General features: G+C 56.1%; 1 protein-coding gene and 1 pseudogene across 2 annotated transcripts; one reads left to right on the forward strand and one right to left on the reverse strand.

Moving 5' to 3' along the window:
- The first annotated feature begins 1,516 nt into the window (after positions 1-1,516).
- LOC133921883 (protein NRT1/ PTR FAMILY 6.4-like) lies at positions 1,517-4,995 on the forward strand. Of its 2 annotated transcripts, XM_062366960.1 has the most exons (4): positions 1,517-1,675; positions 1,787-2,125; positions 2,242-2,792; positions 3,802-4,995. In XM_062366960.1, exons 1-4 carry the CDS (start codon positions 1,673-1,675, stop codon positions 4,718-4,720), a joined length of 1,812 nt encoding a protein of 603 aa, XP_062222944.1. In that variant the 5' UTR covers positions 1,517-1,672; the 3' UTR covers positions 4,721-4,995. The 2 variants fall into 2 exon arrangements, with proteins under 2 accessions (XP_062222944.1, XP_062222943.1); XM_062366959.1 differs by lacking the exon at positions 1,517-1,675 and having other exon boundaries at positions 1,754-2,125.
- Positions 4,996-6,512: 1,517 nt separating this feature from the next.
- On the reverse strand, positions 6,513-26,467 carry LOC133923001 (uncharacterized; annotated as a pseudogene).
- Between the last annotated feature and the right edge of the window lie 1,105 nt (positions 26,468-27,572).

Raw genomic sequence — 27,572 nt, forward strand, 5'->3', positions numbered from 1 at the left:
TACACGAGCAACATGGATATATGACTTTAATCAAGATATATTTAGGGTGTGTTTGGTTGTCTGTATAGCTCAGTCCGTATGAGTTGAGACAGGCTGAGTTGAGTCAGACTGAGTTGAGACAGGCTGTGAAAATGCAATAAGGTCTGTTTGGTTGGCTGCATGTGCTCAGTCTGGCTGAAAAGAAATTGTGTTAGGTTACCTGCATGAGTATATGTTGCATTATAAAGAAACTCACTTTTTACCAAATAACCTAGGATTTAAAATATTTTTATAAATTAGTACGTCGCAGGACAAGAATATTAGTGAATTTTTTATGATTTTTGAAGAATTTTAATTAAATATTATCTTAGGCTTTTTGTTCAAACTAATTAAAATAGGTTGCTAATGAGCTCTAGTTTACTCTAAAAACATTTAGATTTTTTAGACCTCTCTTGTACTCTAAATAAAATCAAAAGTTAAATAAAAAATTATGTGTACAGTACTTTTGTATCTCCCCAGCCAACTCCCGCAGAAACGGCCGATTCCGGCGTATGCGCAGAGCCAGGATGGACGGATGCGCGTGCATGGGCGGATGCAGTCTTGAGCGGCAGTACCGGCAACCAAACACGGAGCGAACAACTGGTGCCTGCACGCGCAGAGTCAGGCCGGCGCGCGTGTAGTCATCCAAACACGCCCTTAGGCTTCTGGTTCTACTTCTGATGATGCCAGAAGTCAGAAGACAGAACAAACGAGGTTTTAGAGAATTGTCTTATAGAGAAAACAGAAGCCTACTTCTAAGAAAAATAAACTAAACTTGGGAAACTCGTTGAGAAACGTTTTTTCTGAGAAGCTATAGGCTAAGAACTCAAAAATTTATTATAGAAGCTAATAGCCTATTTCTGAAAATAGCTTTTTAGACAAACCAAAAATATAGCTTTTTGAAAAAGCCCCAAAACAAAAGACCAAACAAACAGCCCCTTAAATAACATGATATAGATCTAGGCATGATATGTTTTTTTATGAATTGTCATTTTTTTTAATCTATGAAGAAACTTATTCTCATTAAATTGTAAATTGTAAGATTTTATAGTATAATATAAATGCTAAATTATAAGAATTAGCTTTTAGATTGTTGTTTATTTTTGCTTTTAAAGCTATAATTTATAATCAGAATAAAAACAAACGTAGATTTAAACATGACTAGAACAAAGGTACACGCGTCCGACAAGGAGCGGCATAGATGGCGGCCTAAACTAGACCATCTCCTGGCCTGAAAGGAGCATGTGCGCAGAGGATCCTCCACTGCCATCTTTGGCCGAAAATTACCCTTCACCACATACCGGAGATTTTGCCAGGCCACCATCCGCCACAGGCCTACTTGTCCGTTGCGGGGGGCAAACTCACGGGCAGCACAGTTTCTCCCGTCTCTGCCTCGCCGCCTGTAATCATCTTAATTTTGGCCATCTCACCCTACCTAAATACAACAAGTAAATGTAAAATATGATTAAAAAAGAGAGATAAAAGTAGCAAAATAAAAATCTCAAGCAGTGCTGCAGCTCTTGGTGTTTAACTCTATAAATCCTGGCTCTCGTCCTCTCGGGCAAGCTCACAACACAAACGTTCCTCTCCTTCCTCATCCCCTGCTGCCTACCTGCACACACCAGGCTACAGCAGCAGCAGGACAGCACCAGCAATGGTAACAACTGCCATGCCATGCCATGCCATGCATGCTGCTCTCATGATCTGGTCGTGATATGGGTAGTTTCAGTTCGCGGGTTGCTCAGTTTTGATGTATGTGACCGTGCAGGTTTCTGCCGGAGGCCATGGTGGGTACGGCGACACCGATGATGACATGGCCGTCGACTTCCAGGGCAACTCGGTCGACAAGTCCAGGACCGGAGGGTGGCTCGGGGCGGGGCTCATCCTTGGCACGGAGTTCGCGGAGCGCGTCTGCGTGATGGGCATCTCGATGAACCTGGTGACGTACCTCGTCGGCGACCTGCACCTCTCCAACGCCAGGTCCGCCAACATCGTCACCAACTTCATGGGCACGCTCAACCTCCTCGCCCTCCTCGGCGGCTTCCTCGCCGACGCCAAGCTCGGCCGCTACCTCACCATCGCCATCTCCGCCACTGTCGCCGCCACCGTGCGTACCACCTCACTGTCGATCAATCTTGTCACAGGCACGCACGGCTCGGTCTTGCACACAGCACGTACGTTTCTTTCGTTGCATTAATGCAAGGTTGGTTAACTAATTAACAGGGCGTGAGCTTGCTGACGGTGGACACGACGGTGCCGAGCATGCGCCCGCCGCCGTGCGCCAACGTGCGCGGCCCGCGCGCGCACGAGTGCGTGAAGGCGCGCGGCGGGCAGCTGGCGCTGCTGTACGCGGCGCTGTACACGATCGCGGCAGGCGCGGGGGGACTGAAGGCGAACGTGTCCGGGTTCGGGTCGGACCAGTTCGACGGGCGCGACCCGCGGGAGGAGCGCGCCATGGTGTTCTTCTTCAACCGCTTCTACTTCTGCATCAGCCTGGGGTCGCTGTTCGCGGTCACCGTGCTGGTGTACGTGCAGGACAACGTAGGCAGGGGGTGGGGTTACGGCGTGTCGGCCGGCGCCATGGTGCTCGCCGTCGCGGTGTTCGTCGCCGGCACGCCCAAGTACCGGTACCGGCGGCCCCAGGGGAGCCCGCTCACGGTAATCGGGAGGGTGCTCGCCACGGCATGGAGGAAGCGCAGGCTGCCGCTCCCCGCCGACGCCGCCGAGCTCAACGGCTTCCACGCGGCCAAGGTGGCATACACTAACAGGCTCAGGTAACTATTACTGCGACTAAATCTTACCACTGCAGAATATCTCTTTCCTCTATGCCATCTGCAGTGTATTGTCTTCTGTAGAAAGTTGATTGGCTTGTTGATGTCGTAGTAGTAGCTGGAGCAGCAAGAAGAAAACTTTATGGCTGGGATATGATGCATCAGTTGATGCACACTACTCCTACTCCATATACAAAGGACAATAATAGTGGACAGTGCTAATTCTGTAGCACGACGTGCTACCTGACCCAGCTAGTAGCCAGCCTAGTACCATCGCAGATTACATGCATGTGGTGTGGCTGTTGATACAAGTATACACCGTTGCTGTGTCCATGTTTCCATGCATCTTTTCGTTTGAAAACATATAGGATATCACGAGGTTTTGCCCGTTTTGGTCAGGACACGTCGCGTTTGAACCCCCAGCCACATGAATTTTCCTTGGTTAGGCATGAAGTGTTCGATAGTAGGCATGAGAGTTCGGCACAAGTCTATTATTAGTACGAGCATACCACTTGTTTGCTCCTTGTCATGTCAGTGTCACGTACGTCGGCTGAGATGGACAAGGGAAGCTAAAAACGGTAGCCCAGTCAAAGCCCTTGCTAACACAACACGCAAAGAGGGAAATCATACCGGAGAGGAAACGAACCGAGTTGTGATCGATAGAGGCAAAATAGAAAAACTTCAAATCGAAATTCTCATTGGTGATCAAAAGAATCTAGACAGATGGACGCGCTGCTAGCTAGAGCCATCTCCCTGTTTCAGTTGAAATTGATGAGTCGGCCAATCTGTTTCAGCTGAGTATCCTCACCCTCCTGTTGAGACGTTGAGTACACACGGATGTCTAGTTACGCACACACCCAAAGTGCAATAAATGTAGTCTCTGTTGCGTAGCTGAGTAGTCAGATTGGTGCACTGCATCGGCCTAATGATCTAACGAATAAGGATCTGTCATCTATTTCTCTATCATGTATCACGACATGTGCAGCACGTACTCACTCGTTGTAACATGCAGGTGTCTGGACAAGGCTGCAATCGTGGAGGCGGACCTGTCCCAGCCGGCGAAGCAGCAGCCGACGTCGGCGGCGTCGACGGTGACGGAGGTGGAGGAGGTGAAGATGGTCGTGAAGCTGCTGCCCATCTGGTCCACCAGCATCCTCTTTTGGACGGTGTACTCCCAGATGACCACTTTCTCCGTGGAGCAGGCCACCCGCATGGACCGCCACCTCCGCCCCGGCGCCGCCTCCGGCTTCGTCATCCCGGCGGGGTCCCTCTCCGTGTTCCTCTTCCTCTCCATCCTGCTCTTCACCTCCCTCAACGAGCGCCTCCTCGTGCCGGTCGCCGCCCGCCTCACGGGCCGCCCGCAGGGGCTCACCTCGCTGCAGCGCGTCGGCACGGGCCTCATCCTCTCCATCGTCGCCATGATCGTCTCGGCGCTCGTCGAGAAGAAGCGCAGCGACGCGTCGAACGGGGTCGACCACGTGGCCATCAGCGCGTTCTGGCTGGTGCCGCAGTTCTTCCTGGTGGGCGCCGGCGAGGCGTTCGCGTACGTGGGTCAGCTGGAGTTCTTCATCCGCGAGGCGCCCGAGCGGATGAAGTCCATGAGCACGGGGCTCTTCCTGGTGACGCTGTCCATGGGGTTCTTCCTCAGCAGCTTCCTGGTGTTCGTCGTGCACGGCGTGACGCGGGGCACGTGGATCCGGAACAACCTGGACCACGGGAGGCTCGACCTCTTCTACTGGATGCTGGCCGTGCTCGGGGTGGCCAACTTCGCCGTGTTCCTGGTGTTCGCGCGGCGGCACGAATACAAGCCCAGCAACGTGGCAACGGCGGCGGCACCCGCCGGCGGGGAGCAGGACGGCAACGGCGCCGCCACGAAGGAGATGGACGACTTCGTCGCGGTCAAGGAGGCCGTCGAAGGGATGGACGTGTAGGCACTAGGGAGTAGGCGCGCCATGGAGTACCTAGGGAATGCATGCACTTGTGCGTATGATGAGCAATCATGTGAGTGCGTACTGATGGCATTGGGCTTTGGCTTTTCGGGTAGTGTAAGGCGATTTCTTTTCTTCTTTTTTTGGCTTGCTTGTCAGTTTGCTGCTTTTGCTTCTGCCTGCTCTCCTGTAAACGACAAAGGAGACAAACAAAATTGAGGCGAAGTTGTTATCAGGCACTACAGATCAAGAAATGCTGAAATCAGCTTTTCCGAGTCTACTGGGAACCATATGCTCATTCGTACGGTGTACTGAGCCATTTAGAGCATCTTCAGCATATTACTTAAATTTCACTATTTATACTTTCATTTGGTTATCCACTTTAAAATGTTATTTCTTCATATTTCTATACGATCAGACTCGTTAAATCCTACTCTTTATATCCCATTCACCTATATTTTATTCGTAACAACTAGTTTTTTTAATTTTTTTTTGCAACAGATATTTTTTTGCAACGACTATATTGCAACCACTAATTTTTTTTGCAATGGCTATATTTCTCCTCTATATATGCGCAGCACACACTAAACACTTAGGGTTTTCAATAATTTAATAAATTAGTACATTAGTTTAGATGAATATTCATGATTTTTTCTTGATTTTTAGGAATTAAATTTATGCCTAAAAATTCAAATAAGTTACAAAAGCAATCAGATTTGGGGAATTTTCATTTACTATATGTAAGAAATTTTAAGTTTAATCCAATTAAAATGGATTCTTTGTTAATTATTCTATTAGCGCAAAAATCAGCGTAATTTTAGGAGCTCTATAAAATTACCTTTTGAATTTACGAAAGTGGGGAGAAGGAATGAAGTTTTGAAGCAAAACTCCTCAAGTTGCTAGAATGGAGGGTGGGCGCCCTTAGAGTTTGGGATAGCTAGGTGCTGCCACCGGCTACATTTGCCGATCCAGGGGCCGCGATGGCGAGCCTACAGTGTTGGTGAGGCTGCTAACGAGGTTGCTGGAGGCTTATTTCTTCCAGATGGGGAGGACAAACATGATAGCTTCTCTACTCGAAAGGATCAAAGGAGTAAGATTGTTTATAGTGAAAGTTTGACTAGATCTTGTACAAAATATTTAAGTATTTATAACCAGAGAGAATATTAGTTCCGTAACTTTTGATACAACAATAGGAACAAAACAAGGGGTATATATAAATAAAAGTTGGTAACAAATAAGAGGTTTTCAGCCGCATTGCATGAGTATATATATGTGTAGTGATGTGAGTATGTATGTAAATCTATGAGTTGGACTGTGCTTTAAAAAAAATACAAAATATGATGACGATATACAATGGGAACGGAGTTCCAACGAACAAAGGAACTTCAGGGGAAAAGAAGTCTAGGAGACAGAGAGATTGCTTCAAATACCTCTGTGCTCCAGGGAGCAATTCTTTCCATTTTGAATCTTGGTGACTCAGATAACATAATAATAATTCAAAATTTATCACCTACTTAAAACAATATTCCAAATTGATCATCAACTAAATAACAATTCCGAACTTATTGCCTAATCTATACACTCGTCTACTCTTCCATGGAAAAACTCAAATGGATTTAGGATAGTACAAAATTCAATTATCGGGAGTATCACTTAAATATTGTATCACTGAGCCAATCACTTTCTTCATCTTTATGTATTGCAAAACCCTCATCACTCTTGCTCTGACAACAAAAGAGCTGCAAAACGAGAGAAATGATTAAATAAATACTGACATGCTGACTGCTGGTTTGATGTTAACTCATAAGTGCACACAAGGCGCTAGATGTAAACAAAACCACATACCTGTTGGGCAACCTGGACTAGTTGACTGTCGCCTTGAGGAGAATCTATCAGATGATTTTGTGTCTTTGGATCAAAACGAAGCACTTGCTTGTTAGGTGGACTAACCAGGTCGATGTTCTTATCAGGGACAGCACGATGGGGAGTGCTGTCTATAGACACGCACTTGCGTTTTATGCGGTTGAATGTGTATTTGATATGTCTAGCATCTTCAGCTTGCATGGATGCTCCAGAAAACGCCTTCGCATGATCTTCTTTGTTCTGGGAGCTGCAGACTGAAGCATCAAGTTTCTCTAAAGCTTGCATGGGAAGTCCAGAATACGCCTTCGAATTTTCTTCTTTCTCTAGGGAGCTAACAGTTGAAGCATCAGCTTTATCTGAAGCCAAACTACAACTTCCATCCTCGTTAATTTTTTTCCAGCTTGTAGTTTTATTATCCGGTGGTTTGTGCTCTTGATGCGTGTATGTCCGATCTTTCGAAGGTATTATAATAAGTCGATTAATGGAGTTTTGATGTTGATAATCTAAAAGCTCCGATCAGAACAGATCGAGAACCCTCGCAACCACTACACCATTACTCTGTAGTTATCAACCGTGCCAAGACATAATTAACCTCGCAAAGATGGCTTTTCCTGCAAACGAATCGAGAACATAAACAAGAACAGGTAGATGCAATCTAACTATTGCTAATTACCAATAAAACACTCAAGTTGGGATTGAACAAACCGATAAACAATGAAACTATCTAAAACAAAATAATCTAAGCTAAAATACGAGCCTAAACTATAACGGCTATTGTATATTTATAGGAGGACATGAGGAATCGACCTAGGGTTGTGCAGCCTTAGAAAGAGGCGTGCACAACTTGAACTCCGACCCCGACTGTCGGAGGGTGAACTCCTGTCGCAGGGATCCCGAGAGACACCTTTTTAGAGATTCGGCCGGGAGGATGATCCTGGAAAAGCTTGTTTGGGAAATAAGCGGGAACGGAAACAAATGCGATGGCTGGCGGGAGATGATTGCCCTAATGCGAGAAAAAAATGGGTGCACCGGGGTTTAGACAGGTTCGGGCCGCACGGAGGCGTAACACCCTACTCCTGTGTGAGCGCTATATATATCCTTGAAGGGAATTCTTCAAGGATGTATCTGGTTCTAAGGGGAGAGCTGTTTACAAAGAGCTTGAGGCTCTCGTGTTCTAGCTTGGCTTGAGCTGGTTCGAGCGTCTGCGTCCTCTTCTTCACACACTTTCGGTTCCTTCGGTCTTGTTCGTCGGGGGGTCCTCTCTTTTTTAGTGTTCTCCATCCTTTCCTTTTATAGGCGCGCCGACCTCAACATATCCTGAATGGGAAAGAGGGGATGCGAATGCCAAGGTGCCACGGAGAAAGGCGTAATCATTTCATCTTGACGAAGTGACAGGGGCGGTGGAGAAATGCGGCGCGCATCCGACCACCCGCCACTGTGGAAGCCCTCGGGCGCCATAAAGGGGGCCCGCTGGGCAGCCTCAGAGGTGTCCGGTGCGCCCACCCTGTCTTGTTCTTCCGCCATGGCAGGGTGGCAGACGGAGCGCTTCGATCTTAGCAACGTTATCCCGAGGCACCCGGATGAAACGGGACGGGACCCGTGCATTTAATGGACCCACGCCCCCCCTGCCAGTGCATGGCAGGGTCTGACACTGGGGCGTGGGCAGCTGAGAATGTCAGGATGTCAGGATGTCAGGCCGCGCGTGCCTATTAAATGCGGCATTGGGCCTTTGACTGGATGACACCCTGACGACGGGACCCTTCGGGTCGTCGAATGATCTTGCGCGAACCTTCGGGGAACCGAGTCCTCGGGGGCTGCCACGTGCAGCCCCGAGCACTCTCTCCCGAGCACTTCGGTGGAACCTTCGGGGAACCGAGTCCTCGGGGGCTGCCACGTGCAGCCCCGAGCACTCTCTCCCGAGCACTTGGTGGGACCTTCGGGGAACCGAGTCCTCGGGGGCTGCCACGTGCAGCCCCGAGCACTCTCTCCCGAGCACTCCGGTGGGACCTTCGGGGCACCGAGTCCTCGGGGGCTGCCACGTGCAGCCCCGAGCACTCTCTCCCGAGCACTCCGGTGGGACCTTCGGGGCACCGAGTCCTCGGGGGCTGCCACGCGCAGCCCCGAGCACTCTCTCCCGAGCACTCCGGTGGGACCTTCGGGGCACCGAGTCCTCGGGGGCTGCCACGTGCAGCCCCGAGCACTCTCTCCCGAGCACTTCCTTCCCGGTATTCGGGCTCTGCGGATCATCGGGGAATTAGGGTGCTCGGGAACCAGAGGCGGCGGCCCCGAGCACCTTCTCCCGGGACTTAGCTTCTTCTTACCTTGCGGGGTGGTGACATGTGGCGGATGGCCGGCCTGGTCTCGGGACTTAGGGACCCCTGGTTCTGAATACACCGACAGTAGCCCCCGGGCCCGTTGGTAGCCGACGGGACGGAGACTGCGAATGGGCCCTTAGTCGCGACCGAGGCCAAGGCTGGCGCGGACGCCATGTGGCAAGCTTTCGAGAGGTGGTCCTTGCGGACCTAGACCTCAAGTACGTTCCAACGGGAAAATGAGTGGACGCGTGTCCACACAACTTCTGAAGGGTATGATAACCATACGGGCGGCACGCGCGGTCGCCGCGCAGATCGAGGAAAATACGCCTGGCAGCCGCTGACATCGCGCGACCGGTGGGAGATTTGCCTGGCAGTTGCGCCGATCGAGGCGACGCTTCGCCGAGCGAACCGTTTTGGGCGGCAGTTTTTGAACTTTGAGATATAAAAAAGGGGGAATGGAATGGTCCGTTCCCCTTTTTACGCTCTCTCGCACTTGTGCTCCTGCCTTCTTCGTGCTCCGAAGCCCTCAGGAAACTCCCAGGCGACCGGAGCGTTCTCCCTTCTCTCTCTCTTCACCACCAAAAACACCCTCCATCCTGTCGAGATGACGAGGGTTGGAGGAGGACGCCGGGACAAGACTTCGGACAGCATCTTGCCGGAGTCTCGTCTGAGGAACGAGGAGGCGGCGGACAAGATTAGGAAGCTGCTGGTACCGGAGGGTCAGGAAGGTGCTGTGGTGGTGAGGCCGGCGACTCTGACGCTGGCGACGACCATCCCTGGGCGGACCATCCTATTCACTTCCTTTGTGGCGGCGGGGTTAGTGCCGTCATTCTCCGCCTTCTTCCTGCAAGTGCTGGAGACGTACGGCATTCAAATGGTACACCTAAGCCCCAATTCCGTCGTGGCGTTGGCGGTCTTCGCGCATCTCTGCGAAATGTTCGTGGGGGTGATGCCGTCGGCGACGCTACTTCGCCACTTCTTCGTCCTTCGGCCGGTGGGGAAGAAGAGGGGGCACTCCACGGCGGACGTCGCGGGGTGCTGCAACCTTCGGCTCCGGGAAGGCCTGGGGGATCATTACATTCCCCAGGTGATGCGCAGCAAGTGGGAGGAATGGCGACGGGACTGGTTCTTCGTCGACATCGATCCCCACGAGCGCCTCGAATTGCCAGAGAAGGCGGCGGAACCTCGGCGATCGACGTGGGAGGCGCCGCCGCCAGAAGACGTGAGGCTGAAGCCGGTGTTGGAGCGCATCTTGGAGCTGCGCGAGTCCAGGCTGACCTCCGTCATGGTGGTGGCGGATTTTCTGCGTCGTCGGTTGGCGCCTCTGCGAGAACGGGCCCGGCCGAGCTGGTTCTACACCGGGCCGGAGGACATCACCAGGACCCAGATTGGCGCGAGCTGGGATCTGGGGGCGGCGGAACTGCGGGGGATGACAAGGGTGATCACCGGAACGGAGGACATGAGCCGGGCGGAACTCCCGTGGCTGGAGATGGCACTCTGTGCCAACCCCAACCGGGTGGCCATCATGAGGCGGCTGCCGGAGTTTGACGTCCAGGGGCCCGTGGACCAGCCAAGAAGCCGGAGTCCTGAGGCCTCCGAACTCCCCGGGCTGGAGGAACTACTTGGCGAGGAGGTCGCTGGCAGTTCGGCGCAGGCTGGCGAAGGGGTCGCCGGAGGCGGCAGCCGCCGTGCCAGAGAGGAGGGCGCCACTGAAGTTGTTGAGGAGTTGACGCCGGGAGACCGGGGAAAGCGTCCCCGGGCCTTGATCCTAGTGCCGGACTCTCCGCCGTCGCCGACGGCAGCGGCGGCATTTCCGGTGCTGGAGCCGCGCTTGGTGCGGATGGGGCCTGCATCGGCGCCCGCGACCTGCACGGCGGAGACCGAGACCCATGCGGCGGCACCCGAGGCCCGCACGACGGCGCCCGTGGCCCGCGCAGTGGCTCAGCCGAGCCCCCAGCGGAAGAGGCGGCGGGAGGAGTCCGGACCGACGGCGCCGGACCCGGACATCAGGCTCCCAGCGGCCAAATGGCGATATCGGTGAGTCTTCTTTCTTGCTTTTCCATGGGCATTTTCGGCCCGAACTAAGTTTTGACAATTTTCACTTGTCTCCCGTAGGCCGGCCGCAGGCGCTGCTGCGACGGAGAGAGAACAGGCGCCGGGGCCAGAGCCGAGCCCACCTGCTGCGTCGACGGAGGCCGGCACAGGAACGGCGGAGGCGCCAATTGACGTGGCGGCCCCTGGGAGAGAGGCGGAGGCGGCGGCCGAGAGAAGGGCGTCGGTGAAGCCTACCCCGGGCGCGGAGAGCTCGGGGCGGATAACGGTGGAGGTGGATGTTCTGCCGGGGCCGGTGGACAGGGCGGCCGATGCGGGAATGCGGCCGCCGTCCGAGACCTTGGCTCCGGCGGAGCCTACCCCGGGCCAGCAGAGCCCGGGGCGGATGGCGGTGCAAGGCCCTGCGGAGAGCTCGGCCCCCCTGGAGGCACTCTGCGGAGAAGCCTGGGCCCCACCGGTGCCCGGTCAGCCCGCCGATCCTTTCCTGGCCGCCATAGAAGGCGTCCAAGTAGCGGTTGGACGGCTGGGCGCAGCGGTGACCGCCAAGGAGGGGGAGCTCGAGGCCGAGCGCGCCCGCCTGGCATCGGAGAAGGCGCGGCTGGCGGGCGCCCAGGAGGAGGCCCGCGCGGCGGCCGCGCGGGAACAGAAACTCCTAGAAGACATCCGCGCGGAAGCCGCGCGGGAACGAGAAGCTTTGAAGACCGCGCGGGCAGAAGCCGCGCGGGAACGAGAAGACGCCGCCCGCTTGGCTGAGGCATCGAGGCAGCAAGCTGCCGAGGCTCTTGCCAGGATGGGGCAGGCGCAGGAGAGGGAAGTGGCAGTCGCAGCCCGGGAGCAGGCTGCGGAGGAGCGGCAAGCTGAGCTGACCCGCCGGGAGGGCGCGGCCGAGAAGACGCGCGCCGACCTCCAGCGCTGGGAAGATGACCTCTGGAAGATCAGAGAAGAAATCAAGCACTGGGAGGAGGACGTCTCCATCCGGGAGGTGGACAATGAGCTATCGGCGTCGGATCTTGGTGCCCGGGAGGATTCGGTGGCCCAGCAGGAGGATGTGCTGGCCCGGCGGGAGGGCGAGATGAGGCGCCGAGAAGACGAATTGAGTCGTCGAGAGGGCGAGGCTGCTGCTGCGGCGGCCGCCGTGGCTACTAGGGCGGAGGAGAGTGCGAAGCACGAGGCGGAACTGGCCGCCCGTGAACGCGCCTTGTCCGAGATGGTGGCCAAGATGAAGCAGGCTGCCGCCCCCGCCGCGGCTGGCGGTTCTTCCGGTCCGGTCGGGAACCAGGGACTCGAGACACAGCTGCGGGCCGCCAAGGAGAAGCTCGAGACCTCCTTTGTCTCGCGGGTCAACCTCGAGCATATGCTGGACGACATACTCCGGCGGATGCGACGGGCCGTGGAGAAGGGTGGTCTCGGACGGCTAGTCGACGACACGAAGGGCGACGGCCCCGCACGACAAGTGTTGGGGCTGCAGCAGGTCTGCCAGCGCCTCGAGGCCCTGCCTTGGGCGGTCCAGGAACTCGCCGCCCGGGAGGGACGTTGCTTGGCGCATGCAGTGGCCGAGCACGTCCTGGCCTGCTACCGAAGCAGGGACCCTAACTTCCCGCTGGAGCCGGCGCGGGAGGGAGTGGTCGAGGCTGAGGGGGAGGCCACCCGGGCAGCGGTCCGGAGTACCGCCGCTGAGGTGGCGGCCGGCTTCAGGCGAGAGGTGCCGCCACTGCCAGCCCCCGGGGATGACTCAGAGGATTCAGCCGACGCCTCTGCCGCCGACTAGATCTTTCGTAGCCTCTTTTCTTTTGTTGTAGATGTAGGAGTGAACCCTTAGAAAATGCCTTGGAAATATCCTGTGAATATTAAATGGCTGTTTTTCCCTAGGCTCGCAACTCCAGTTTCTCTGTGTGTTCGATGCTTCTTCCGATGTTTTACTTCGAAGTCCCGGGGAGTACTCAGTCGGGCCGTTCCCGACCTTCCCGTCCCCGAGGATGAAGTTGTCTTGATCGCTGTTGCTGGCACAGTCGGCCTTCAAGCTCTCACGAATCCGCATTGCCTAAGTTAAGAACAAAGACACAGACTTCCTTGCCCGGGAGATGGATCGATCCCGCTCGGAACACGCCGTGCCTGATGAACACTTTTTCACTTTGCGACCACTCAGTTAGTAGAAGGGAGACGCGTGCGGGCGAGAATGTGACCAAGAGTCCTCGCGGTCCGGTGGTGCCCGGGCTTTAAACGGGCCAGGCCGAGCACTGACAGCCCGCCCCCGAGACCTGAGCTCCGGACTACCCGAGTAGCTCGAGTGATAGGATTACCCAGGGCACCCGAGGACTCGGTAGTGCTCGGGGTCCTTAAAAGCGGACCGAACACCACGACCACCACGAAGGGCTTCGGTCAGACGTTATCGCAAGCACGCTACTCTTTTCTGCAGACCGTTCTGTCGTTCTGGGAAAAAGTAGTCACGCGGCAGGGTTTTGCGTGCGAGGAGGCCACCTCGCCGAACAGATTAAACCGCGAGAGCCCCCGAGAGTGACTCGAGGACATAAATTTACTTAAAGCAGACTTGTCTGAATATAACCACTCACCGGACAGCTGTCGGCCTTCCGGCTCATCGATCCAGGAGGGATGTGCTTCCGAGCTCGGGTGCCCGGGGACTCGATTCTTTCAACGGAGCGCCCGAGTGCCCAGAGGCATACGAGGCTCCTAGGGTCGGGTGATCTCGACCACCCATGCCTAAGTGGTAGGACCGCCTGAGGACCCTTGGAGCCGACCAGAGACCGGGGCATTGAAGCCCTCGCGGCCGAGCTGCTCGTGATCGCCAGCCTGTGACTTAAGAGAAAAAATAGGATTTCTTTGTCTGGTGCGCTCTGTCAGTGCGGTACTTGCTATAGACTGCTCTCGTTTTCTACCCGAGACCTCTTGAATACCCAAACCGGCGGACAAGAGCGGTCAGAGGCATAACCCAGAGGTCCTATGGTTTGGTGGTGCCCGGGTATGACAGACCAGACCGAGCACCGACAGCCCGCTCCGGGGGCCCGAGCTCCGGACTACTCGAGCAGCTCGAGCGATGGGATTACCCGGAGCACCCCGAAACTCGGTAGTGCCCGGGAGCCTGTCACGACACCGAACACCACAGCCTACCATGGCGGACGTAAGTCAGTAGCGACTGCTCACATGCATACCGATCGGGATTCTTTTGTCAGCGGGGAAAAAGAGAGAGAACGGACTTTTTCTCGCACAACCGAGCTCCTCACCAGACAGATTAAACATACGGAATCCAGAAAAAGTATTTTGACATAGCGATTGCTTATTGAAATACTTAATGTGCAATATTTACAAGGTTGGGCGACAACGACTTACCCCACGGGGCGAAGCCTTCAGACTGCTCGGGCGGGGAGAAACCCCCGGCCTTGCTGACCTGAGCTGCGAGCACGACCATCTACGGGTAGAAGCGTCGGAGATGCTCGATGTTCCACGGATTCGGGAGTGGCTGTCCTTCCTCCGTCGCCAACCTGAAAGAACCTGCCCGGGGGACCGCGATCACGGTGAAGGGACCTTCCCACACAGGGGACAACTTATTCATTCCTTCGCGCGACTGGATGCGTCGGAGAACTAGGTCCCCCACCTCGAGAGACCGGGCCCGGACATGGCGCAGATGATAACGCCGCAGACTCTGCTGGTACCGAGCCGCCCGGACAGCAGCACGCCGCCGGCGCTCTTCCAGGTAGTCCACGTCGTCGCGCCTTTGATGTTCCTGCTCACCCTCGGAGTATGCATGCACTCGAGGGGAGCCCAGAGTGAGCTCGGAGGGGAGGACTGCTTCGGCGCCATAGACGAGGAAGAACGGAGTCTCCCCGGTGGCGCGGCTTGGCGTAGTCCGATTGGCCCATAGCACGGCTGGCAGCTCGTCTACCCATCCCTTCCCGTGCTTAGCGAGCACGTTATAGGTCCGGGTTTTGAGGCCCTTCAGTATCTCCGCATTGGCGCGCTCGACCTGCCCGTTACTCCGAGGATGAGCGACGGAAGCGAAGCAAAGCTTGATGCCGAGATCTTCGCAATAGTCCCCGAACAAGGCACTAGTGAACTGGGTGCCGTTGTCGGTGATGATCCGATTGGGGACACCGAAGCGGCTGGTGATGCCGCGGATAAACTGGAGCGCCGTGTTTTTGGTCACCTTGACGACTGGGACCGCCTCCGGCCACTTGGTGAATTTGTCGATAGCGACATATAGGTATGCATAGCCCCCGATTGCTCGGGGGAATGGACCCAGAATGTCCAAACCACAGACCGCGAAAGGCCATGACAGGGGAATGGTATGGAGAGCCTGAGCTGGCTGGTGAATCTGCTTTGCATGGAACTGGCACGCCCTGCAGCGCCGAACCAGCTCGGAAGCATCCTGGAGGGCTGTAGGCCAGTAGAAACCTTGCCGGAAGGCTTTCCCGACCAGCGTGCGGAACGATGAATGGCCACCGCACTCGCCCTCGTGGATCTCAGCGAGAAGATCGCCGCCTTCTGCCCGAGAGATGCATTTCAGGAGGACACCTCCTGCGCTACGTCGGTAGAGATCCCAATCTACCATGGCATAGCGTTTGGACTGCCGAGCAACCCTTTCGGCAGACGCCTCATCCTCGGGTAGGAACTTTTATTTCAAGTACCCTCGGATGTCAGACATCCACGAGGCATCTTGAGAACATTCGGCAAGCACAGCGTACTCGCCGGACGGCGGCGCCCTGACGGGGCTTCCCACTGAGGGCACCGCCGGGGTCCCCTGAATTGAGTTCGAGGTTTCCCCTTCATCCTGTTCGGCAGGCAGGACGGAAGGCCGTGCGAGTCTTTCTTCAAAGACTCCGGCAGGGACGCGTGCACGTGAGGAGGCCAGGCGAGAGAGCTCGTCGGCCGGAGCATTGTCGCGGCGAGGGATATACCGCAATTCGAGGCCGTCGAAGCGTCTCTCGAGCTTCCTGACTGCAGCTACGTACGCCGCCATTTGAGGATCCGTGCACTGGTACTCCTTGGATACCTGGTTGACGACCAGTTGGGAGTCCCCTTTGACCAGGAGGCGACGAATCCCGAGCCCCACCGCAGCCCGGAGGCCGGCGATGAGACCTTCATACTCCGCCATGTTGTTGGATGCGCGAAACTGCAACTGTACGACGTACCGGAGCTCTTCACCCGTTGGGGAGGTGAGAACCACTCCGGCCCCTGCGCCTTTCAGCGAGAGGGAGCCATCGAAGTGCATAACCCAGTACCCGGGCGCGTCGCGCCCGGGATAGGTAGAGATCTCTTCTGGGACGACGCAGGGGACGTGCGTCCACTCTGCCAAGAAGTCGGAGAGTGCCTGGCTTTTGATTGCCTGGCGACAGACGAAGTGTAAGTCGAACTCCGCCAGCTCGACCGCCCATTTGACAACGCGCCCGGTGCCCTCCCGGTTCCGGAGAATGGGTCCCAGTGGATAAGTGGTAACCACCGAAATCTTGTGCGCCTGGAAGTAGTGGCGCAGCTTCCGGGAGGCGACGAGCACGGCATAGAGTAGCTTCTGCGCCTGGGGATACCTTGTCTTGGCCTCCCGGAGGACCTCGCTGACGAAGTACACCGGTCGCTGTACCCGGCGGGCCCGGATGGTGGCCCCACCCGGGGGGCTGCCACAGCCCCCAGGGTCGGCGGTATGGTCGGGGCTGGCCGGGCACTCGGGCTCGATTCCTTGGCTGGGAAGAGCAGTGTGCTCGGGCTCGACCCCTTGCCCAGGGGGAGCCGCGAGGACAAGTGAGTGGTCGGGGGCCTCTGGGAGCTGGGACCCAGCACCCGGCCCCGAACACTCGTCGCGCTCCACCACCAGTACTACGCTCACAACCTGAGGAGTGGCCGAAACGTAGAGCAGCAGGGGCTCACCTTGAGAAGGAGCCACCAACACGGGCGGCGAAGTGAGGTACTTCTTTAAGTCGCGGAAGGCCTGCTCGGCCTCCGGCGTCCAGTCAAAATGACCGGATTTCTTCAGAAGCTTGAAGAGGGGGAGCCCTCGCTCCCCGAGCTTGGAGATGAAGCGCCCGAGGGCTGCCATGCAGCCGGCGAGGCGCTGGACTTCCTTGAGTCGAACCGGGGGTCGCATCTGCTCGATGGCCCGGATCTTCTCTGGATTGACCTCGATCCCTCGGCTAGAGACCAAGAAACCAAGGAGCTTGCCCGCCGGCACCCCGAAGATACATTTCTCCGGGTTGAGCTTGAGGCGGGTAGAGCGGAGACTGTTGAAAGTCTCGGCAAGGTCCTCGAGCAGGGTGGCGCGGTCTCGGGTTTTGACCACGAGATCGTCGATGTAAGCCTCGACGTTGCGGCCAACCTGCGAGTTAAGAGTGATACGAATAGCGCGCTGGAAAGAGGATCCAGCGTTGCGCAGGCCGAAAGGCATTGACATGTAGCAATAAGTCCCCACCGGGGTAGTAAAAGCAGTTTTTTCCTCGTCCCCCACGGCCATGCGAATCTGGTGATACCCAGAGTTTGCATCTAGGAAGCATAAAAGATCACATCCCGCAGTTGAATCTATAATTTGATCAATGCGAGGTAAGGGGAAAGGATCTTTAGGACAAGCCTTGTTAAGGTCGGTGTAGTCCACGCACATGCGAAGCTTGCCGTTGGCCTTCGGGACGATGACTGGGTTTGCTAGCTAGTCGGGGTGGAGGACATCTCGGATGAATCCGGCGTTGAGGAGCTTGCGGATCTGCTCGCGGATAAACTCCTGGCGCTCTGGCGCCTGCCGCCGGACCTTCTGCTTCACTGGGCGGGCGTCCGGACGCACGGCCAAATGATGCTCAATCACCTCCCTAGGGATCCCGGGCATGTCGGACGGTTGCCAGGCAAACACGTCCACGTTAGCCCGGAGGAAGGCGACGAGCGCGCTTTCCTATTTGATGCCCAGGTCGCTGCCGATACGGACAACCTGGGTAGCGTCTTCGCCCACCTCGACCTCCTTCGTTGGAACAGAGGTGTCGGCGGCGAGTCGGGGTCTGGATGAAGAGGGTCCCGGGCTCCCTGTAGAGCCATCAACCTCGGCCTGCGCTGAGACCAGAGCCATGTATGATTGTTCAGCGCAGGAGACGGCGCCGCCGGAGTCGGCGATCACGGAGATAGAGCCTGCGGGGCCGGGCATCTTAACCGTAAGGTATGCATAATGCACGGCCATCATAAACTTGGCAAGCGCCGGACGCCCGAGGATGGCGTTGTAGGGGAGAGGGAGCTCCGCGACATCGAAAAGGACGCACTCCGTGCGGAAGTTGTCCCGGCTCCCGAACGTGACAGGCAACTCAACCTGCCCGAGGGGCAGGGAGTGCCCGGGGGTTACTCCACAGAAGGGGAGCGACGGCTTTAGGCGTCGGGAAGATACTTGCAGCTTCTCAAAAGCCTCTTTGGAAAGGAGGTTGAGGCCGGCACCACCGTCGATCAGCACTCTGCCGACCTTAACATTGCAGATAGTGGGAGACACTACCAGAGGTAGCCGTCCCACGGCTGCAGTACTGGCGGGGTGATCAGCCATGCTGAACGTGATCGGAGCATCCGACCACCTTAGGGGTCTTGTGGCCTCCTCGCTCGGGGTTGCCGAGCACACCTTGCGTCGCATGACCTTGATGCCACGGCGCGAGCAGGGGGTGTAAGCGCCCCCGTCGATGAAGGCAACCGCATGCTCGGGCTCTTGGAAGCCGAGCTCGGCGTTGTTGGGGACGACCTCGGTATCGCCTCCTCCGCGGGACTCATCGCGCTCCCTCTGGCGCTGCTCCACGAGTCCTTTGACCGTACGACACTCCGTGAGGTCGTGCCATCTGGTCAGGTGTATGGGACACCATTTACCTGGCTCGGGCCCCGTGGGAGCGGGGGCCCTCGCTGGAATAGGAGCTCGGCCAGGGGCCGGGGCTCTTGCTGGAGCTGACGCCCTAGCCGGTGCCGGGGCCCTCGCGGGCACAGAGGCCCGAGGAGGAGCCCGAGCAGGGGCCCTGACGGGGCGCCGATCGACACCTGGCCGACGCTCTTGCCGGTGATCGGGCTCTTGCGGCACCCTGTGAGTGGGGACTTGGGCTGGCTCAACGGGAGCGGCCTCGCGCTTCCTTCTCTTTTTCTTTTCCCGCTTATCAGAGCGGGAAGAACTTGGCTGGTCGGAAGCGGGGCGAGGAGCATGCCACGCCCTGGCCTCCGCAGCCTTGGCGCACTTATCGGCCAGTGCGAAGAGTTCTGCAGTGGTCTCGATCTCGTGCGTACCTAGCTTCTCGAGCATCCGCTCATCACGGACGCCCTGCCGGAAAGCAACAATAACAGCATGGGGGGCCACTCGCGGAATAGTGCTGCGAACCTGGCTGAAACGCTGTATAAATCGCCGTAGCGTCTCCCCTTCCTGCTGTTGGACGGCGTGGAGGTCGCACTCCAAACCGGGATGCGTAAACGTGCCCTGAAAGTTGGCCACGAACTGGTGGCACAGGTCATCCCAGGAGCCGATAGACCCTGGGGGTAAGTTCATAAGCCAAGAGCGGGCGGAGCCCCTCAGGGCAACATGAAAGTAGTTTACCATCACCTTTTCGCTGCCTCCGGCCGCTTGGACGGCCGTTGTGTAGATTTGGAGGAACTCGACGGGGTCGATGGACCCGTCGTACTTCTCCGGCAGCTCGGGGCGGAACTTGGAAGGCCACCTAACCCGGCGGAGCTCGGTGGTGAAGGCACGGCAACCGGTGCCGTACCCCGCAGCGCAGGCAGGGGTCCTCGGTGGCGAGAAGCGGCGAGCCGGGGATCCCCGGTGGCCGCGGGCCGGGAGAGAGGAAGCCTGGTCCTCTGCCCCAACCCCCTGCCGGGTCTCCCGCTGACGTTCGAGAGTAACTCGGGCATCCTCGTGGCCCCTCCGCTCATCAAGGTGTAAACGAAGGTCCCGGGCTTCAGACACGGCCAGGGGGACGGCGCTCCGCCTGGAGACCCCTCGGCCCGTGCGGGTGTTGCCCGTTGAGGAGCCGGCTCTGGCGGCACCATGCTGAGAAGTGGCGCGAGGACTCCCGGCCTGCACCTGGCGACGAGCAGTGCCGACCAAAGCGACGACATCTTGTATCCACCGGCCTTCCGGAGTGTTTGGCGTGGCCTGAACGGGCGGGTGCCTGAGGAGAGCATGTGCTGCAAGCAGCGCGCTCCCTGGGCTGGCCTCGCTGAAAGCGAGCCTGCGCCGAGGCGGCACCCGACGTGGTCCAGAGGCGGACCTAGCGGCCGAGGATCCGACCACCTGCTGGGGGTCGGAAAGTACGTCGATAGCGGCGACGGCGGCCCTGATGGGCCCAGCGCCTTGATCCCCTTGAGCGGGAAAAACCGCGCACGTGGATGGCGGCTGCCGCTGGTACGCAGCAGCGACGGGGCTCTCTCGGGCGTCGGGCAGCGCTCCATCACTGGAAGTGGAGCCGGAACGCTGGAGACGGTGCCCGCCGGCCATCTTTTCCTGGAAAAAAAAGTGAAACAAACAATCCAGGGATATTCCCCCCTACCTGGCGCGCCAGCTGTCGGAGGGTGAACTCCTGTCGCAGGGATCCCGAGAGACCCCTTTTTAGAGATTCGGCCGGGGGGATGATCCTGGAAAAGCTTGTTTGGGAAATAAGCGGGAACGGAAACAAATGTGATGGCTGGCGGGAGATGATTGCCCTAATGCGAGAAAAAAATGGGTGCACCGGGGTTTAGACAGGTTCGGGCCGCACGGAGGCGTAACACCCTACTCCTGTGTGAGCGCTATATTTATCCTTGAAGGGAATTCTTCAAGGATGTATCTGGTTCTAAGGGGAGAGCCGTTTACAAAGAGCTTGAGGCTCTCGTGTTCTAGCTTGGCTTGAGCTGGTTTGAGCGTCTGCGTCCTCTTCTTCACACACTTTCGGTTCCTTCGGTCTTGTTCGTCGGGGGGTCCTCTCTTTTTTAGTATTCTCCATCCTTTCCTTTTATAGGCGCGCCGACCTCAACATATCCTGAATGGGAAAGAGGGGATGCGAATGCCAAGGTGCCACAGAAAAAGGCGTAATCATTTCATCTTGACGAAGTGACAGGGGCGGTGGAGAAATGCGGCGCGCATCCGACCACCCGCCACTGTGGAAGCCCTCGGGCGCCATAAAGGGGGCCCGCCGGGCAGCCTCAGAGGTGTCCGGTGCGCCCACCCTGTCTTGTTCTTCCGCCATGGCAGGGTGGCAGACGGAGCGCTTGGATCTTGGCAACGTTATCCCGAGGCACCCGGATGAAACGGGACGGGACCCGTGCATTTAATGGACCCACGCCCCCCCCCCTGCCAGTGCATGGCAGGGTCTGACACTGGGGCGTGGGCAGCTGAGAATGTCAGGATGTCAGGATGTCAGGCCGCGCGTGCCTATTAAATGCGGCATTGGGCCTTTGACTGGATGACACCCTGACGACGGGACCCTTCGGGTCGTCGAATGATCTTGCGCGAACCTTCGGGGAACCGAGTCCTCGGGGGCTGCCACGTGCAGCCCCGAGCACTATCTCCCGAGCACTTCGGTGGAACCTTCAGGGAAACGAGTCCTCGGGGGCTGCCACGTGCAGCCCCGAGCACTCTCTCCCGAGCACTTGGTGGGACCTTCGGGGAACCGAGTCCTCGGGGGCTGCCACGTGCAGCCCCGAGCACTCTCTCCCGAGCACTCCGGTGGGACCTTCGGGGCACCGAGTCCTCGGGGGCTGCCACGTGCAGCCCCGAGCACTCTCTCCCGAGCACTCCGGTGGGACCTTCGGGGCACCGAGTCCTCGGGGGCTGCCACGCGCAGCCCCGAGCACTCTCTCCCGAGCACTCCGGTGGGACCTTCGGGGCACCGAGTCCTCGGGGGCTGCCACGTGCAGCCCCGAGCACTCTCTCCCGAGCACTCCGGTGGGACCTTCGGGGCACCGAGTCCTCGGGGGCTGCCACGCGCAGCCCCGAGCACTCTCTCCCGAGCACTCCGGTGGGACCTTCGGGGCACCGAGTCCTCGGGGGCTGCCACGTGCAGCCCCGAGCACTCTCTCCCGAGCACTCCGGTGGGACCTTCGGGGCACCGAGTCCTCGGGGGCTGCCACGTGCAGCCCCGAGCACTCTCTCCCGAGCACTTCCTTCCCGGTATTCGGGCTCTGCGGATCATCGGGGAATTAGGGTGCTCGGGAACCAGAGGCGGCGGCCCCGAGCACCTTCTCCCGGGACTTAGCTTCTTCTTACCTTGCGGGGTGGTGACATGTGGCGGATGGCCGGCCTGGTCTCGGGACTTAGGGACCCCTGGTTCTGAATACACCGACACCGACACGACTACAAGACCCGACAGGGTTCAAAACAATGACACAACATCTTATTCCTTCAACTCTAACAACACTATAAGTAATATTTGGTTGAGCTCATATCCATTGGAAAGGGTTCGTCGTAAGCTTTCCAGAATGTCTAAGATCGTCTAAAACGGATTTCGTATAAGAGAGTTATACCCATTTTACTAATATGTTGTCCTGAGAGTCGATCACGACCACGACTTTTGACCATGATCATGACTAGAGCTCATCCTCGAGTTAGAGTAGACTTGGCCTTCGAGAGGTGATGTCCGAATAAGTTTGTGGTGCTTCTCTCACGTTTCTAAGTAATAAAATATTACAAGAATTTAGTTGTAACATATCCAAGGAAGCTTGAACAGCAATCGAGTTTATTTGATGGTCTAATTATCGTCCATATGCTCTTATAATTAGACTTTGTATGATTTTAAAAATATTAATAATATTGATGGTATCTGAAGGAGCTATTAGCTTATCAGCTCTGGCTGGTCCACTAGTAAGTAACCTGCATCATGTTAACAATGTTTGGGTTCAAACCAGATTAAAAAATTAATGAAAGGGTAGACCATGTAAACGTAAAAGGTTTATGATGGTACCATAATCTATAATCTCACTTTTGGTACATTGAAGAAGCACTACAGACCTGTTTTTAGACTGAAATTGACCATTATTGCATCAGTCTGATGCATAAAAAATTCGGTAGCACATTGCTGTCAGAGGATAAACTCCATAAGTAGGGATCCGGAGGGACCCTTTTGAGATTCGGCCAGAGGGATGATTCTGAATCTGCCTCGTATGTGAAATAAATGAGGGTAAATGAGATGCAGGTGGAATGGATGATTGGGTGCAGGAGGAAGTAAATACTCAGGGGATTTTAGACAGGTTCGGTTCGCACGGAGCGTAATACCCTACTCCTGTGTGTATGCTATAAATGCTCTGAGAATGTCTCTCTGGGGATTTGTTGTGTTACAAAAATGTTTGTTTAAGTCTAGAGCCTCGTCCTTCTTGTTCGTCCGTCGTCGTTGCCCAGGGTTTGTCTTGTGTTCCAAAGCTCGTCCTTCTTCTCCGGGGAGCCCGTCCCTCTTTTACACCCGTCAGAGCGGGTAGCGTGCGCAGAAAGGGTGGCGTAAGTTTCAAGGCGTCATAAATGGAAAGCAACCATCATGGGCTGCAGCTTGAGATGACGGGGAGGGTTGAAAATGAGCCCCCATCCGGTCTTCGTCGTCATCATTTCGCTTTTCAGCAGGTGCAGCGGGGAGGGCACGCCAGGCAGCCACCGAGCTGCCCCGCGTGCCCGCCCGGCAGAGCGAGCCTAACACAACAGGACGCGCGATGGGACCCGCGCATTATAGCCTCGAGCCCTGTGACATTATCCCGAGGCGCGCCGGATGACACGCGATGGGACCCGCGCATTAAATGTCCCCACGCCTCCCTGCCAGACCGTGGCAGGGACTGATAGCAGGCATGGGGGAGTGGTTGGAAGTGACAGGCCACGCACCCTCTTAAATGCAGCATCAGGTCTCTCACCAATTGACACCTCACCGCTGAGCCTCCGTGGGGACCACCGGCGAAGGACTTCTCGGGCTCTCGGGGAACTGTGAGTGCTCGGGGACTACTGTTCACAGCCCCGAGCACTCTCTCCCGAATATACCCTCTCTTGATCCTCAGAGAACTCAGGTGCTCGGGGACCACTGTTGTCCCGAGCGCCCTCTCCCGGAACTCGCCTGCTTGGGTCCTCAGGGAACTCGGTGCTCGGGAACCACTGTTCATGGCCCCGAGCACCCTCTCCCGGAACTGACTTCTCTTGTCATTGGGGAACTCGGGTACTCGGGGATCACTGTTCATGGCTCCGAGCACCCTCTCCCGGAACTTGGTCTTCTCGGACCTCGGGGAGATAATCCCCGAGGGAGGGCACCATGTGGCACTCTGCTGTTCTGGCCTTGGGACTCAGGGACCTCTGGTTCCTATGTCACCGACAATTGCAAAACGGGATCATTGTTTCTGCGAGGCGTATCAGAGCGATTCTCTGTCATCTCAGATACTAATTCACTATGAGACATGTGTTTCTCACTGGTTGACCTTAGCAGGGCGCTACCTGGTTCAGGAGCACTTTTGGAATTGGAAAAATCAACTTCCAAAACCCTGGCGGTCTTTGATCTTTTTCTCTTGTGCATTTGCATGTTGTTAGCTGCAAGTACATTAATCAGTTCAGGGGAGGCAGTAGGATGATTTAAGTCAGCACCCCTCCTGCTCACAAGCAAGTCATCCTTCAGGTCAGTTAAGGCCTCCCCACCATGTTGAGCAGACACCTTTGGAGGTGAAAGGTCCTGTTCATGTGCCTGAAGTAGCAGCAAACACCCATTTCCATCAAATGTATCAAATAACTTATATTCAGCCTCCCCATGCTCAACGGAATTATCATGCTTATAGCTAGGCCTGCTTCTTCTGCCTCTCTTGCGCTTGCACTTGCCCAGAAATTTGGTTTGGAATATCTGTTCCTTGATGGACCTTGTGAGGCCTGGATTTTTAGAAGAATCATTCTTTCCAGTCTTTGAACAGCTATTTAGTGCAGTAGCCTACTGGCGATCGTCATCTTTGACCGCTTCCGCGGCGTGCTCCCAGAGACGGTGTCGGAGGGCACCTACTTCCTGGTCCCCAGCCTCTAGAAGCCCTTTGTCAGAGGGTTAGCTCCTGTTGCAGGGATCTTGAGGGACCCCTTTTTAGAGATTCGGCTGGGGGATGATTCTGAATAAGTTTGCTGAAGAAATAAATAGATGTAAATGCGATGGCAGGTGGTGAGGAATGATCTAATGCAGAAAAGAGTAAATACGTTGGGGGATTTTTAGACAGGTTCGGGCTGCACTGCGCGTAACACCATACTCCTGTGTGGATGCTATAAATGCCCTGAGAATGTCTCCCAGGAATGTGCTAGTTACAAGAATGTCTATCTATCCTAGAGCCTGGGGCTCCTTGTTCTTCGGTTTCTATGCTCGTACGAAGGGGTTCTTCGATCTCTGTTGGACTCTGTGTATGCCTGTCTGAGAGTTCGAGCGTCGCCTTTCAATTAACTCTCTTAGACCTTCCCTCCCTTTTTCTGTCCGCGCTGCTGGCCGCTTTAAATACCCGGCGGCGGTAGCGTGTCCCGAATGGGAGGACACGAGTGCCAAGACGCCATAAATGTAAATGGCATCATCATGGCCTCTGCGCGAAGTAACGGGGGTTGAAAAATGCGCCCTGCGCCCGGTCTTCAGTCATCATGATGGCGCTAGCAACGGGCGCCGTGGAGAGGGCCCACCGGGTAGCCGCAGAGCGGCCCGGCGTACCCGCCCCGTCTTGTTCACTTACCACAGCAGCGCGGCAGACGGAACGCCTCAGGCCTCGCGATACTATCCCGAGGCGCACCGGGTAGCGCGAGATGGGACCCGTGCATTAAATGTCCCCACACCTTTCTGCCAGAATATGGCAGGAACTGACACCGAGCGTGGCGGGAGCAGTTGGAGGTGACAGGCCACGCACGCTCTTAAATGCGGCCTCAGGCCTTTCACTAGATGACACCTCATCGCTGGACCCCTGTGGGGGCCACTGACGGAGGGGCTTCCTGGGTCGTCGGAGAACCGAGTGCTCGAGGGGTCACTGTTCACCTCCCCGAGCACTCTCCCTTGAGAATGCCCTTTCTCGGTTCTCGGGGAACCAAGTGCTCGGGGGCCACTGTTCACGGCCCGAGCACTCTCTCCTGGTCTTGACTGTACGGATCCTCAGGGAACCAAGTGCTCGGGGGCCGCTGCTCGCAGCCCCGAGCACTCTCTCCCGGAACTTCCTTCGTTGGGTCCTCGGGGTACTCGGGTGCCCGGGGGGCTACTGCTCATAGCCCCGGGCACACCTTTCCCGGTACTCGGTTCTCCTGGTCGTCGGGGGACTTGGGTGCTCGGGGGGTCACTGTTTCCCTCCCCGAGCACTTTCTTCCCGGTCACTTAGTCTTCGCAGATCATCGAGGAACCCGGGTACTCGGGGACCACTGACTGTGGCCCCGAGCGCCCTCTTCCGGGACTTAGTCTTTTTTACCTCGTGGAGGTGACCCGGCGGGATGGCGCCACGTGGCGGATTGCTGGCCTGGCCTCGGGATTCGGGGATCCCTGGTTCCTGATTCACCGACACCCTTCCTCTTCGACATCCGCACCCACCCGCACAGCTTCTCCTCCACCTCCGGCACCAAGGACCTCCAGATGGTCAGCCTCACGCTTCGCATCCTCTCGCACAGTTTTCATGGAGTGCGCTAAGAGATACATTTGGTTGGAATGGTTTCCCCACCTCGGTACCCGACTTATGGGTGAGTTGGCTCCCGAAATTGTTTAACATCACTCAAAATCTAGGGATTTTCCTCCTTGCAAGTATTGCTTGGGCGCTGTAGAGGACGAGGAACACTATGACGATCGAGAAGAAGTTCCCCAAAAGGCCAGATGAAGTTCTGATCTTAGCGGTATTATTTGTGCAGAAATGAAGTATCCTTCTTTATGATGACGATAGAATGAAGGTGGACAACGCCTCAGCCCAGCTCTGGAGGTGGCTGCGAGACTTCAATCCTACTCCTAGGTCTGTATCTAATGTTGGGGAAATATAATCAGGTGGAGTTGGCTTGAGACGTAATAGGATAGTTGGTTGAGGCCTTGGTCTGGAAGTGTTCTGATCCTGTACAGCTCGCTGGTGTCCCCAGCCCCTTTTGTTCCGGCCTCGCGTTAAAAAGAGCGTAAGGCAGCCGATCCACCTACCCAGGGCCCGGCACTGAGAGGGGGGCAAATCCCCAGTGCTTTTGATACATCATACATATGCTAGAGCTTATAAGCAGGGTTTGTCCACTGGCTAAAGGCAGATATCGTATCAAATGGATGACAGCCTTCTCTATCTTCCATCTGAATGCTTTACACATCCAACATTTTAGGAAGAGTAATTAGTGAATACCGAATAGTGATATGATAGGAATGCGTACCATAACTGCAGTGGAACTCAAATTAACTCAATATTTTCTTGGAAAGCATTTAACATGGAATAGATTGTGATCCTTATTGCCAGATTTTACCAAATTATACTTCAACACCATTCAATAAAAAGCTTCTTGTTGGCTTGTTTTCATATATGAGTACAGCACTGAAACGATTTCCAGCATATAGAATCAGCACAGATAGTTTACACCTTTTATTTTCATTTTTTTCTTTTTCGAAGTTACCTAGACCCCTCTTAGCCTCAAGTTTAGTTCAGATGAGTTTGGAATAGGTGGGAATTCCAGACTATCATCCTAGAAGCATGGCAAGGGGCATAGACCACATCTTCCTACATCATTGACATTGCCAAATAGT

Source organism: Phragmites australis, chromosome 6 (assembly GCF_958298935.1).
Source record: "Phragmites australis chromosome 6, lpPhrAust1.1, whole genome shotgun sequence".
NCBI classification, from domain to species: Eukaryota; Viridiplantae; Streptophyta; class Magnoliopsida; order Poales; family Poaceae; genus Phragmites; species Phragmites australis.

What these genes read in the sequence shown, in the direction of transcription:
- LOC133921883 (XM_062366959.1), top strand. Translation starts at nt 1,769, where the DNA reads ATGTATGTGACCGTGCAGGTTTCTGCCGGAGGCCATGGTGGGTACGGC. An exon ending in CCGCCACTGTCGCCGCCACC is followed by an intron (nt 2,126 to 2,241) that starts GTGCGTACCACC and finishes ACTAATTAACAG; the next exon opens with GGCGTGAGCTTGCTGACGGT. An exon ending in GCATACACTAACAGGCTCAG is followed by an intron (nt 2,793 to 3,801) that starts GTAACTATTACT and finishes TGTAACATGCAG; the next exon opens with GTGTCTGGACAAGGCTGCAA.